Raw genomic sequence first — 12,429 nt, forward strand, 5'->3', positions numbered from 1 at the left:
ATTGTTTTGCATGCTAACCAGACAAATCATACCTTACATAAGTATATCAGGGTAATAAAACAGAATACAAAATAATTGCGGTCTTATTCGGAGCAGTTACTGAACCAGGCTGTGATGCATCCATATAAGGTAGGGGCAAATGTGCATATCATGTAAAATATGATGACATATGCTTAATGAAATTGTGCCCTGAAGCAAACAGGACCTTGCACGTAGTAAATTTCTCATCTGCAAAAGTGGTTTGGAGCTCAATAAGAAGGGGAAGTGTAAACTTCCATCTAGGTCAGCATGAGATGATGTCATTAGTATCCACAGTTCTTGGGGATTGGCAGTTCCAACCTGCAGCAGGAGCTGAATATAAATAGTGACAGAAATGTTGTGTGCAGGCAAATAAGGATTTTTTTTTGGCTGCCTGTAGTAATGACCACGGCTACAGTATTGAAAGGTTTGTAACTTACATGATAGATTGAGCCCTGAAGGTTTATCCTGTCGATGCACCTTACTTAAACAGGTTAGAGGTTCTGAGGCTGATGAACAGCGAGCTTCAGACAGAATAGAAGATGCTGGGGCTGAAGCTACAGGAGATTGGGATTATTAACCATTTGAAAACTGGAGCAACATCTGCACAGGTCGCCAACACTAGAATTCCCTCAAGGGATTATTGTGGCAGCATTTGTGTGGCAAATCTAGAATAGTTTTTTTTTAACTGAAGTATCATTAAAATCTGTAAAAATAGGTTTATTATTCTATCAAATTACAAATGAAAACCTTCTTGCCTCATCAGTCCTACTCACTCTGTTGAAGTTTGCCAACATTGGCCAGTTTCTGCAGTTTCTAATTTTGTCTTGCTGCGCCAGAAGGATACTTTAACAAATAATGAACAAAGTACAGAGAATGCTGAAAATCTGAAAGGAAAATTAAAATTCCGGGAACACTTTGCAAAAGTCTTGTGATGCAAGGTCATTGACTTGAAGTGTCTCCGTCTCTGCAGTTACTTCCTTCCCCACTCAGAGATTGCAGCATTTTCTGCTTTTACATCAGATTACTTAAATACAAAGACTCTGCATGCTGGTTCTCTCCAGTGACAAATTCATTTGGTTTGTACTGATTCAACCACACTGGAAAGATTTCTGCTTAACTTTCTTGTTCTGGGTTTTGGATCTTCTCTGATCTCATCAAAGGTTCGTTATGAGAAGAGAGCCTAAGTTGGACTTTATTGAGGTGTTAGCCTTGGCTCAGAATGCAATCCATTCTTATATAGCTAGGCTGAGAACTTAGAGCTGGGTAGAATGGAAAGCAGAAGTACTGAAAGTGAAAGAATGGTCTTTCGACCCGAATTCTCTTTTCAAATGTTATGCAGAATGTTTGGTTTGGTTCATATTATTGATCCCTCTAAGACTGATGCTTATGGGTTCAAATTCTATCTGAGGAAGTAATCTGGCCCACCACTTTGATGCCGTATTGTCAGGGATATTTTCCTTTAGCATGGGATATTAAACTGACCTATCTGTCTGTTAAAAGTCTATGGTACTGTTAGAAAAGAGTAGAAGCATCTGCAAGTGCCTTGACCAACATTCCCCTTGAAACAAAACAGATTAACTGACCATTGCAGTTTGTGGGACCTTGCTGTGTATACCATGGCTGTCTCATTTACCACCAAAAAGCACCTTTACAAATCAAATGATTGTATGGGAATCACTTGGTATCAAAGTGCTCAAATGCTAGAAAAATGCAAGTTTTTTTTCTCTGCATTATGCACTGACCATACAGGTCCTTAGGAAAAATAAGTATGAAACTAGCGTTGCACATCCCAGTGTTAACACTGAGCATTGGACCAACTTCGAGCATTCCCAAAGGGAACTTGCAGATTCTGTGATTGTACATACTGAATCGTTCACACTTGGTGGTCTATCAGCACCAGCCTTGAACACTAAACACTATGTTGGAGCAACTATCTGAGCATGCTGCAAAATTCTACTGACTTTTAAATTTGAGATGGCTATTACAACTTGAAAAGCACTCGTTGATATCGGCTATGTGACAAATGTAGCATGGCCCATAATAATGGAAAGATATTCATCTGTAAGGAATTTAAATGTGTTTGGTTAGCAGTGATGGGCCCAAGGTACGTATAAAGATGGGGTTTTATAGACCAAAGCAATGATTTTTGAGTTATGCTAAAAATACCAGCTAGTGGATAACTTTGATTGCTCAGATCAGGATAACCGAGTGGATTCGAGGAAGAACTGAGAGATTTGAAATTGAAATAGTGCACAAGGCACTGCTGGGAGATTAGCTTGTTCAGTCAGCTGTAAATGTAACCTACACAGGATGACAATCAATGGATTTTTTTTTAAAAAACCCTTATCAAAGTGGGTGCATGTGGTAATGGGATTTTAGGCAAAACTGGATTTTCAGATTTGAATTAAGCTCTGTAATGAATTTTAAATGATGATACAAGAATTGAGAGGTTAAAGCTATTGCGAAAGGCAGAGCAGGATGAGACTTTTTCTTTCCTCTTAGAAAAGAGAAGCCTTTGTGGGCTGTGAGTCAACTTAACAGAGACCTTCAAAATTAGGTAGGGGATAATAGGGTAGAAGTAGAGAAGATGTTTTCATTTGTGAGTGAGTCCAAAATTAGTAGCCATACCAAATAGTTACCAATAATTCCAAGAAGGAATTCATGCAAAAATTCTTTGCTCAGAGAGTGGTTAGAATGTTGACCTCACTCCTACATGGACTGGTTGATGTGCATAGCATAAATAAACTTATTGAGCAATTAGCCAAGTACGTACGGAAGGGAATAAAACAGTGTGTAGATAAGATGAGATGAAGTACAGTGGAATGGCTCAAATTTTCTTTGCTGTCAATTCCGCATAGTATTTAATCCTACGTGACTTGGATAACATATATTTACAAGGTTACTGGAGGAGCTGGGAGTGTGTTGGGTATATGTTGACAAGTTGAGCACATAAAAGTAATTGCATGAACTTAATAAGAACATGTCTTGCATTTCAGCATCATCATGTCTTGGGATGACCCAAAGTTCCCTCTAGCCACTGAAGAACTTGTAGTCACTATCACAACATAGGAAACAAAACAGGCACAGAACAACTCCCATTAAAAAGCAATGCGATAACAATCAGATCATTATCTTTTATTAATGTTAATTGAAACATAAAGATCGATCAGGACATCAGCAAGGACTCCCCTGGTTTTCTTTGAAACTGTACTGCATCCTTACTGCATCCGACATGTAACTCTAGTCCCACAGCGATGTAGTTGTTTCTTAACTGCCCTTTGAAATGGCCTAGCAAGCCTCTCAGTTCAAGGTTAATCAGAGAGGGGAATAACACTGACCTTGCCAGTGATGCTCACATCCCATGAGAGAATAGAGTTCTTTTACATCTAACTTAAGAGTGCAGACGTGGTCTCATTTTAGTGTCTCATCAAAATATCGCACACTGTCTGTGCAGCATGTCTCAGAACTCAACTGAAATGTCAGCCTAGATTTTTATGCTTAAATTTCTGTAGTGCAAATAAAACTCGGAGTCTTCTGAACCAAAGGCGAATGCTGCCAATGGATGCACGGCTGACCTGAGTGCCTGTAGTCGCTTTTCTATTGATTGTTCCATCCCACAGTGATAGCACACTTGAAGTCAAACCCCATTATTCCCAAAGTCATCTTACATAAACTGCTGAAGGAAAAATAAACTGGTTTTCTTCAAGCTTAAATGTCTTTTTCTGCAGACATCAGAGATAAAGATTAAGAAGAATTTAGATATACTCTTACAATGCCAAGGCATACATGACTCTAGGCTGACTGCTAGAACATGAAATTTGTATAGTTAGGTGGTAGTTTTTGACCGGCACAGAATCAATAGGTCAAAAGGCCATTTTCTTTTATGTCGTCCTCTATGATTGTATGACACCTTGTCAATTTGCAAAGTCATCAGCAAAAGTTAAAGATTTCAAAACGTGTGCAGAATTTCCCAATTTAGTATCTTTCAGGCCCAGGTTGACAGAGTGCGTGGACTGGTAATAGTATTTAACAGGAATCACTATTTATTACAAATAAAAGGACTTTAGAATTGTTCTAAAGGTCACTTGACCCAAAACGCTAACTCTGATTTCTCTCCACAAATGCTGCCAGACCTGTTGAACTTTTCCAGCAATCTCTACTTTTGCACAAAATAATGGATGTGTGGATGGACAGAAAGACTGGGAAAGCAGTTTAATGGTCACTGTTTGCAAGGTTTGCTGAGAAAATTATTGAACTTGCCAGAATGCTGCTTCTCAATTTTTGTCTCCAGTACTTAGTCTTGTTTGCAGGAGGCACATGGTGACTGGTTCACACCTTATAAAGGTCTCTAACTTATTAAACATCACAGCTTACATAACCTGCTGAAGGCAAAATAGACTGGTTTTCTTCAGATTTAGTGTTGTTTTTTCTGCAGAGAACAGAGACACTGACTGAAGTTGCAGACACCTGATTGATTCTCACTATCTCATTCACAGCTCCAAGCTTTTCAACGACCTGAGAGGCAATTATGTAGTTGGGAGGCAGAGGCTTTTGTCATTGGTCTGTGGACTAGTGATCAGTTACCAGTCAGCTTCTTGTTTCTGGCTGGATCTCCAGTTATACTTAGACCTTGGCTCTAGCTTATCTGCAGACTGTCCATCATTGCATGAACCAGCAGCTGTGTAAACAGCACTTATAATGAGTGTTAAGTGGCTTGCTTTTAAAATGTGCTGTAATACATTAAAAATTGTTGTGTTTTTTTTAAAGTCCTTTTTACATTTCAGCTAATTAAAAAATTTTACAATGAAGAAGTATAGAAAAATGTATACATGAGGTCTTTACATGAACTGTGCTTGCTGGTCTTCCTGGAAAGTTCCTTCACTTTCCCGATTGGAAGCAGTTCAGAGAAGGTTCCATGGGTTGATTTCAGGATTAGGGGTTTGTCGTAAGTGTAAAGATTGAGCAGACTGGGCCTGTACTCATTTGAGTTTCAAAGAGTGAAAAGCAACCTTATTGAAGCCTGTAATATTTCTGTGAGAGCTTGGTGTTGAGAGGATGCATTTGCAAAGGATGACAGCAAAGAGACGGCAAGATCTCCCATGGTTGTAGTCTCAGTACTGGTAGTTTATTTGGGTATTGTTGACTGTAGAAGGACTGGCATATCAGGAGCCGGTGGCACTATGCCAGCTTTAAATCAATATATGTGAGCTTGGATATGCGTGAATCTGTGAATGTATGTGTAACTTTTCAATACTGCATTGTCTAAGGTGTCATCTTTTTGCATAAGGCTTTAAACTGGATTCTTGTTTGCAAAAGCTCCCAAAACACAATTCACAGTTTTCCCAGAGCCCTGTCCAACATATGCCTTTCAACCTACAGCATTAAAAACAGATTAATTGCTCATTCGTTGTTTTACTCCTGGCTGCCGTACTTGCCTGTATAAACATAGACTGCTGTTCAAAGGTAATTTATTAGCTGTGCAGCACTTCGGAGTGTCCCATGGAAATGATAACCTGCTATGTAAATAAAAGTTCCTTCACTTTTCCCGATTGGAAGCAGTTCAGAGAAAGTTCCATGGGTTGATTCCAGGATTAGGGGTTTGTCGTAAATGCAAACATTGAGCAGACTGGGCCTGTACTCACTGGAGTTTCAAAGAGTGAAAAGCAACCTTATTGAAGCCTGTAATATTTCTGAGAGAGCTTCGTGCTGAGAGGATGTCCCCTCTCATGGGAGAGTCTAGAATGAGAAATCACAGTTTCAAATTAATGGGCCACCCATGTAAGAAAGAAATGAGGAGGTTATTCTTTTCTCGGTGATTAGTCCTTCGAATTCGCTCCTCAAACGAGCTCTGGAGGCTGAGACAATGAATATGTTCAAGGCTGAGATAGACAGATTTTTTGATCACAGGTGAGTTGATGATTTTGGGGGAGCTGGCAGGAAAGTGGAGTTAAAGCAACACTAGAAAAGCCATTTTCTTGTCCAATGGCGCTACAGTCTCATGTTGTAACTAGCATAGTGCTACCTCAAACCATCTACACAGTCCTTTGATCTTCCTATTTATTATCATTTAGCCATCCTCCGAAGGTAAAATTGCCAAAATGGTATCAGTTAGGGCCAGTTTTGTACTCCTGAATTTTGATAAACGGAGTGGAATTGAATTGAATTGAGTTGAATTTATTGTCACATGTACAGCAGCAAAAACCAAACCACAGGTACAGGCAAATATTATGAGTTCATTCAGTATTCTAACAACAGTAGGGTAGAAACTGTTTCGAAACCAGCTGGTGCGTGTGTTCATGTTTCTGTACCTTCTTCCCCCGATGGTGGAGGTTGCAGAAAAACATCGCCAGGGTGGGATGGATCTTTGAGAATGCTGGAGGCCTTTCCTTGACAGCGGGCCTGGGTAGATGGATTCTATAGATGGGAGGTTGGCCTTTGTAATTGTCCGGGCCAAGTTCACCACTCTCTGTAACTATTTTGAATGCGACAGTTGCCATACCAGGTGGTGATACATCCAGACAGAATGCTCTTGATGATGCGCCTATAAAAGTTGCCAAGGGTATTCACCGTCATGCCAAATTTCCTCAGCTGTCTGAGGAAGAGACGTTGTTGGGCCTTTGTAACCAGTGCCTCCACATGAAGAGTCCAAGAAAGCTTGTTGTAGATGACCACTCCCAGGAGCTTGACACTCTCCACTCGTTCCACCACTGTGCTGTTAATATGTAGAAGGGGCATGAGTAACATCCCGCCGAAAGGCAGTAATGAGTTCCTTAGTTTTGCCGACATTGAGAGTTAGGTTGTTCTCGGTGCACCATTTTTCCAGATCTTCCACCTCCTGTCTTTAGTCGCCATCTGAGATTCGACCTATGGTGGTGTCATCAGCGAACTTGTCATGGATATACAGTGAGTCCAGTTGTGGGTTGAGTACACACCCCTGGGGGGGCTCCAGTGTTGAGTGTTAGTGAGGATGAAATATTGTCCCCAATCTTCACTAATTGTGGCCACACTTGCCAAACTCAGTGACTACCAGAGCATTATAATCTAGATTAGAGTGGTGTTGGTAAAGCACGGCAGGTCAGACAGCATCCGAGAAGCAGGAAAATCGACGTTTCAGGCAAAAGCCCTTCATCAGGAATAGAGGCAGAGTGCCAGCAGAGTGGAGAAATAAATAATGTTTTTACCAGAGCATTATAGCCAAGAGAGAAATTAGTTTCAATTGCTTCAGTTTGGGCTGGTGATTTGCAGCATATTGTACTAGCTCTCAATATAAATAGCTGTAAGAAGGTTGGAGAACTAAAAATAGTAACAAAAGAAAGGAAAGGTGAGGCAATATGCTATTAGATATAGGTTATATATGTTCAAGCTTTGTGAGGGGTTTGATGTTTAAAGAATGCAGTAGTGTCTAATTAGAACACTGCATCATGGTATTGGGGAGATCTGATGGGCTTAAGATCATATTGGAAATTTGAGTGAGAAGCAATTTTGTGACCTGTGTGATTTCTTTAACCTTTATGAATCTACATGGCAAAAAAAAATTCCTCCCAAGACAGCAGCCTGATACTTGTTAAAGTCTGAAAGGAGAGAACAAATACTTTTCAACTGTGTTCTGATCCCATTTTTCATGAGTAATGTAGGATGGGTGACCTAAGGTTTTGTGACTGAACTGGGTTTTAAGGAGTCTCGAACGGGAGGAGGATGAGTAAGAGAGATGCAAAGGTTTTGCAAATACCAGTGGTTAGGATCGAGATGCAGCCATCAATGGTGGAACGATTGAAATTGTGGATGTGCAAGGGACTAGAATTGGAGTAAGGTCGGAACCTGTCCAATTAGTGTGGTGCTGGAAGATCACAGCAGGTCAGGCAGCATCTGAGGAGCAGGAGATGATGAAGGGCTTATGCCCAAAGCGTCAATTCTCCTGCAGCTTGGATGCTACCTGACCTGCTGTGCTTTTCCAGCACCACACTTTTCGACTCTGATCTCCAGTATCTGCAGTCCTCACTTTCTCCACCTTTCCAGTCAGCCCTGAGTGTCATCTAGGATAAGCTCAAATTTATCCTAGTAGTATGAAGAATGATTCTAAGTGATAATAAAAAAAAGTCCTTGATTTCCTAAATTAATATTGGTTTATGTATTGTCCTTCAATAGAGTTACTGCAAAAGATGTGTCAGAAGGATGAAGAGATGAGAGCATTGCAGGTACGATATGACGTGAGTATAACTTTTTCTCGTGTAGCGTAAAAGCTCGTAAGGAGCAGGCAGCCACATTTGTGGAACTGAGAAAGTGCATGGGGATGATACTATGTATGTCTGTTGAAGATGTTGCAGTGACATAGAGCTTCTTTTCATTGTCCAAATCAATATTACAGCAACTGTATGGACCAGTTACACTGTGTTTTGCTCTCATTCCTCTTACTGTCATCAGAGGGGTGCGTAGCGGGTAAAACATCTTGAAGCCAATAGTGAAAGCAAAATACCACGGATGCTGGAAATCTGAAACAAACACAGAGAATGCTGGAGAAACTCAGCAGGTCAAGAACACTTCTTCTTCTACATAACTCATACCTTGTCAAAACATTCACTCTGTTTTTCCCTTTCCGAAGTTGTTCCCAGACCTGCTGTCTTTCTCAGCATGCTCTCTGGTTGTTTGAAGGCAACAGTGATTGTTTCATAAAAATAGATAGTATTGCAAATGTTTTATTCCTTATTCATATAACCTTTCGTATGTACCGAACTGTGGCCTAAGCAGTTTGAAAGACACTGAAAACTTACATGATCCAAGACAAAACATTACACTTGAAAAGGTACATTAACAGTAACCTTGAACCGCAGTAACTTTCCAGGGCTGCTTCAGTAGCAATTCCTAAACCCACAATCTCTACTATGTAGAAAAACAGGCACATGACAACATCATTGACTTGTAAGTTTCCCTTCAAGTCGATCTCAATCCTGCCTTGGCAACATGTTGCAGTTCCTCTATTGTTGCTAGATCAAAATCAAAAAGATAGTTAGATGTGCAGAGGGGGTAGGATTGCCTTATTAGTAAGAAATGAAATTAAATCAGTAGTAAGAAATAAAGTAAGGTCAGATGGTTAGGATCTGTGTGGATCGAATTGAGGAACCGCAAAGGGAGAAGATTAAATATAAGTAAGTGAGTAAGCTAGCCAGTAATATAAAGGAAGACTGTAAGATTTTCTTTAGATATATAAAGGGCAAAAGTGAGGCAAAAGTGGACATTGGGTAGCTGGAAAATGATGCTGGAGATAGTAGTGGGGAACAAGGAAATGGCTGTGGAACTGAATAATTACTTTGTGTTCGTCTTCACAGTGGAAAACACGAGTAACATCCCAAAAATTCAAGAGTCAGGGGCTAGAGCTGAGTATGGTGGCCATCACCAAGGAGAAGGTACTAGAAATGCTCAATGGCCTGTTGGTGGATAAATCATATGGACGAGATGGACTACATCTCAGACTTCTAAGGGAGGGTCCCAGAAGACTGGAAAATCACTAATGTGACATCTCTGTTTAGAAAAGGAGTACGGCAAAAGACAGAAAATTACTGATTGCTTAGCCTAACCTTGGTTATGTGTAAGATCCTGGCATCCGTTGTGAAGGTTGAGATTTCTGAACATTTGAAAGTGTATGGTAAAATAAGGTAAAATCAGCATGGTTTAATCAAGGAGCGGTCATGCCTGACAAATCTGCTTGAATTCTTTGAGGAAGTAACAAGCAGGTTCGACCAAGGAAAGCCAATGGATGTTATCTACCCGGACTTCAAGAAGGCCTTTGACAAGGTGCCACACAGAAAGCTATTGGGTAAGATAAGGGCCCATGGTGTCAGAGGCAAGGTGCTAGCATGGATTGACGTTTGGCTGTCCCCTGTCTGGCAGAAAGCAGAGAGTGGGGATAAAAGGGCCCTCCTCAGAATGGCAGCCGGTGACAAGTGGTGTTCCGCAGGGCTCAGTGTAGGGGCCACAGCTTTTCACTTTATACATTAACGATCTAAATGGAGGAACTGAGGGCAGTCTGGCTAAGTTTGCAAATCATACAAAGACAGGTTGAGGGACAGGTAGCATTGAGGAGGTGGGGAGGCTGCAGAAGGATTTGGACAGGTTAGGAGAATGGGCAAGAAAGTGCCAGATGGAGTACATTGTGGGAAAGTGTGAGGTCATACACTTTGGTAGGAAGAATATAGGCACGGACTATTTTCTAACTGGGGAGAATATTCAGAAGTTTGAAGTGCAAAGAGACTTGGGAGTTCCAGTTCAGGATTCCCTCAAGGTAAACTTGCAGATTGAATCAGTAGTTAGGAAGGCAGATGCAATGATGGTATTTATTTTGAGAGGACTTGAATATAAAAGCAAGGATGTACTTCTGAGGCTCTATAAGGTTCTGGTCAGACCAGATTTGGAATATTGTGCACAGGTTTGGGCCCCATATCTCAGGAAGGATGTACTGGCCGTGGAGCGTGTTCAGAAGAAGTTCACAAGAATGGTCCCAGAAATGAAAAGCTTAACATGTGAGGAACATTTGAGGATGCTCGGTCTATACTGGATGGAGTTTAGAAGGATGAGGGGGGATCTTGCTGCTGGCATGGACTTGGTGAAAAGCTCTGTAATTTGAGTACTTTCTGAAAAAACGTTTTATTCTTATACTTGGCTTTTTGAGTAATTCAAGACTTTTTGAAAACCTTGTATTCCAATGCTGGACTATTTATTCCTCTTTTGATTCTGTACCAAACACTGAGGTATCTTGTACCTAAGACGGTGCCATTACAAACTTTTCACTGCACTCAATTGGGTGCATGTGATAATAAAGCCAATTCTGATTCTGATATTATGGTTCAAATGACTATATGACCACAAAGTGCAGGAGCAGAAGTAGCCATTCAGCCCATTGCTGCCTGATCTGCTGTGCTTTTCCAGCACTACACTCTCAACTCTGATCTCCAGCATCTGCAGACCTCACTTTCTCCCACTTCATTCAGCCCGTTAAGTCTGTTCCACCATTCAGTGAGACTATGGCTGATCTGATAGTCCTCAGCTTCGCTTTCCTGCCTTTTCCCTCAATACCCTTGATTGCTTTACTGATTAAAATGCTTTCTATCTCAGCCTTAAAACTACTTAATGACTCAGCCTCAACAGCCCTCTGCATTCTGAAGATGGGTCACTAGACTCGAAATGTTTACTCTGCGTTCTCTCTACAGATGCTACCAGACCTGCTGAGTTTTTCCAGCAATTTTTATTTTTGTGTCCGAGTTCCAGCATCAGCAATTATTTGTTTCATGCTCATTCAGTTAACTCCTTAACCATTACTTAATGTGTAAATCAATAGAAATATCTCTCTCCTTACATTTTAGGCACTTTACAAGTGAAAGCTTTCTTTAATTTTCAAGAATGTTTTGAAAATTAATGATCAGTCTGTATATTTTTCTGATGTTCATTGTATATTCAAACTCATCAGTTCCACTGGATGCTGGTACTGCAATCCAGTACATTTTTGACCATTTTTTTAAATTTAATTTTTTTGCTGCGAATATGAAGAACTCAGAATGTCTCAAAGTATTTGACAGCCAATGACAAACTTCAAACAAACTATAGTTTTCACTACTTTAGCTTATTTATGTATTTAAAAAAGATCACTGAATTAGAGGTGCTGCCTAGACCATGTTTTTTTCAATTATTATGCTAAATGGTTTGGTTTTTGTGTGTGGTAAAACCCTTTAAGTAGTCTCCAGGTCACAAACAGGATTTGTTCCTGAGTATGACTGTAAATCAGTTTGTTTGCATGCCAAACACAATACAGTGCAATCTAAAATATCAGTTTGTAAGTACAAACACACAGATCCCACATGTGGGATACTTACAATTAATAGTATTATGGGATCTTGCTTATGAGTACAAGCATGTGTCAGTCGAATGTTCATTAATTCGGGATTGCCTGTCCACTTTAACATTGCCTATTTAAATATGAACAGAGAAGAAAAGGAGGCAAAATAACATTGCGATTGGAAAGAAAGTGCATTGCGGATGCCTTTCAGGAGCTAAGGGAATAGAACCCTGAAATAAAATATTGTGTCTGTTGGAGCTTACAGCTGAAATCTTGTTTAAGCAATAAAATACCTAACTAAAATAGAATTTGAACTAGACGTTTAAAAATGAAGATTAAAGTGCAGTACAATATGGTGAGCCATGTACCTTTGTCACTCTGTTTCCCTTCTCCCTGCCCTCTAGGCACTTTGCCCCACCACTCCACTTCTGCATTGTGTCTTGCATCCCTTCTCACTCTTCCTCTATTCAAACCCTCTCTCCTCCCAAACATTCAATTGAACTTTAATGCACTGTTACTGGACTCTGATCCAATTCCATTAAGTAATGGGGCTCTCAGGTGATTGAAATTCCTGCAGATAATGT

At 40.3% G+C, this 12,429-nt stretch overlaps 1 protein-coding gene across 6 annotated transcripts in view; it reads left to right on the forward strand.

Annotated features, from left to right (window-relative positions):
• The window catches only part of LOC140476087 (centrosomal protein of 128 kDa-like), a 416,326-nt gene that overhangs the window by 329,829 nt on the left and 74,068 nt on the right, over positions 1–12,429 (forward strand). For 4 of the 6 annotated variants that reach the window (XM_072568114.1, XM_072568117.1, XM_072568120.1 and 1 more), the window contains one exon: positions 8,167–8,228. In XM_072568114.1, coding sequence (XP_072424215.1) covers positions 8,167–8,228 — 62 coding nt within the window. The remainder of the gene's footprint in view (positions 1–8,166; positions 8,229–12,429) is intronic. The other 2 variants (XM_072568115.1, XM_072568118.1) reach the window with 1 other exon arrangement.

Source organism: Chiloscyllium punctatum, chromosome 4 (assembly GCF_047496795.1).
Source record: "Chiloscyllium punctatum isolate Juve2018m chromosome 4, sChiPun1.3, whole genome shotgun sequence".
Classification (NCBI taxonomy): Eukaryota; Metazoa; Chordata; class Chondrichthyes; order Orectolobiformes; family Hemiscylliidae; genus Chiloscyllium; species Chiloscyllium punctatum.